The following is a 2,017-nucleotide window of genomic DNA, read 5'->3' as shown; positions in this document are numbered from 1 at the left end:
ATCACGCCCACGACTCATGATCCTTTCCTTTGAAAAGCGATGGCCGTACTCGCTGAACCATTCATTGCCTATTGCCTACTGCTACATTAACATTGAGGTGCATCGGGTGTGGAAGATCGTCGAGGGCAATCTAAAAGGAGTGTTTCCCCCTCACGTCTAAACGCACCTCAAATGGGGCGTCATCTTTTGATTGGAACCCCCGGGGTAGGGAAGTCAATGGCGGCTGGCTCCTACCTCCTTTATCAGCTGTTGCGCTACGACGGCACGAAGCTCCATGTGGTTGTGTACTGCTTTGGAAGGGCTTTCGCATACTTGTTTGACAAGAGGACACAAACGGTGACAATATACGCGGGTGGGTGTAATATTAGAGGGGCTATGATAAATTTGGCTAGGAGTGGAATGAAAGGTTATATTATCATCGATATGGCAAGACAACTTCAAGAGCCATCGAATAATGTTGTGTCCTCCGATGAGTGGGGCATCATTATGTTGTCATCCCCGAACGAAGATAACCTGAAAGCATGGACGGAGCAGGCGGGTGCTATCAAAATCATCATGAATTGCCCCGATGAAAATGACGTGAAGGCGATGTGTGCGTGGGAGACACGCAATACGACTGAAGAGGAGCAGGTGGAGTATTGGAGAAGGATGCACATGCACATGCATGACGTCGGACCGATTCCACGATGCATCTTTAATGACAATAATTATAAGGACCGCGTGGAGGAAATCAAGGACATCCTGGAAGGTATCGACGCTTCAAATGCTGTACATTATGGGATGGTTGGAGGTATGGGAATGTGGCCCTCGAATGACGCTTCTCACAAACTTGTGAAAGCTGTCAGAGCAATAAGACAACGCGGTCTTGAAGCGTTTGTGAACCTGCCGGTCTGTTTTTCCATTGGAAACAAATTAATTGGAAGGTTGCTCGAGGTGGATGAGGAGAATGGCATTATTTATCGACTATTGAAGTACCGGAGAGTGTTATTGCCGGAACTTTTGGAGCGGTGCACTCTGCACGCATTCCTGCGTAGAGGCTTTGTGTAAAATATAATGCCGGGCCTCAACGAGTTGCCTCCACCAGGAAGTCGTCGGCGACGGAGATGTGTGCAGCAATCGAACCCCGAAAAGCATCCAAGCATATCTGTTGGATTAATAACGCTGGAACACGATCCTCCGATGTTGGATGTACAATACAAGGTGCTATACGTACCGGAGAGCAGACATTTTCCGTTTGTGGACGGTTTTTTCTTCGTTGGCGCACCGCGGAGGACGATGGTTGCGGTGCAGGTGAGACGACGAGGGCTGAGCATGGCACCAAAACCAGCACGGTGAGGCGGTTCAACGATCTTCCACGGAGTTATTTTAATGACTGGGAAACTTTTGCGGAAGGTTTGTCGTGGGATATTATTTACGTGCATCATGAGGACAGTGTGGCAATAAACGCGTGGCAGGGATGTGTTGTCGTCGCGCACGCAAATGTGGCGGGCAGCAATGAGCGTGAGGACCCTCAGGCCATTGCGGCATTTTGGAATCAGCAGGTGCGTCAGTGCGAGGTAGCGCTATCATATGAAAATTTTATACATGAACGACAAACCCAACGTGGGCGGCAACCAGAGGGAGAAGGAAAAGGAGGAGGGGAATAAACAGCTTGAGTTTACTGGTGAAATATGTTAGGGAGTATGATATATTGCCGAGTGTGTTTGTGTGTGGGTAGGAGGCGTAATTAGGGACTCGCTCTGCCGTGCGCCAAATGATTATTATGGCCAGCGCTACCACAGCAGCACTTTTTTTTTGTTGTGGTGTTGTGGTTGCGAGTAAAATTGTGTGGGGAATGATGGCGCCTTGTGGGTGTACGCCGGCAGTATTCCATTGGTGATATCTCCTCGCTGTTCCCAGTTTGTTGCTGCAGAGAGTTTGGGCGAGAGGGTAAGTTTTGCATGCTGAGTGGGCTCACAGGCGGGAAAGCAAATGCGGCGGCCACCACAGCCCAGAAGGCGGGGGCTAAACCGAATTT

At 49.6% G+C, this 2,017-nt stretch overlaps 2 protein-coding genes across 2 annotated transcripts; both read left to right on the top strand.

The window, feature by feature from the left end:
- Positions 1-171: 171 nt before the first annotated feature.
- TraAM80_10576 (retrotransposon hot spot (RHS) protein) lies at positions 172-1,047 on the top strand (the record flags this gene model as incomplete). The annotated part of the gene is made up of 1 exon (XM_029387188.1): positions 172-1,047. One exon carries the CDS (start codon positions 172-174, stop codon positions 1,045-1,047), a length of 876 nt encoding a protein of 291 aa, XP_029232971.1.
- A 56-nt stretch (positions 1,048-1,103) lies between these two features.
- Positions 1,104-1,646, top strand: TraAM80_10575 (retrotransposon hot spot (RHS) protein; the record flags this gene model as incomplete). The annotated part of the gene is made up of 1 exon (XM_029387187.1): positions 1,104-1,646. One exon carries the CDS (start codon positions 1,104-1,106, stop codon positions 1,644-1,646), a length of 543 nt encoding a protein of 180 aa, XP_029232970.1.
- Positions 1,647-2,017: the final 371 nt, after the last annotated feature.

This window comes from Trypanosoma rangeli (assembly GCF_003719475.1).
Source record: "Trypanosoma rangeli strain AM80 chromosome Unknown Tra_15.4_contig_01062, whole genome shotgun sequence".
Classification (NCBI taxonomy): domain Eukaryota; phylum Euglenozoa; class Kinetoplastea; order Trypanosomatida; family Trypanosomatidae; genus Trypanosoma; species Trypanosoma rangeli.
This window is presented reverse-complemented; position numbering and strand designations above follow the sequence as displayed.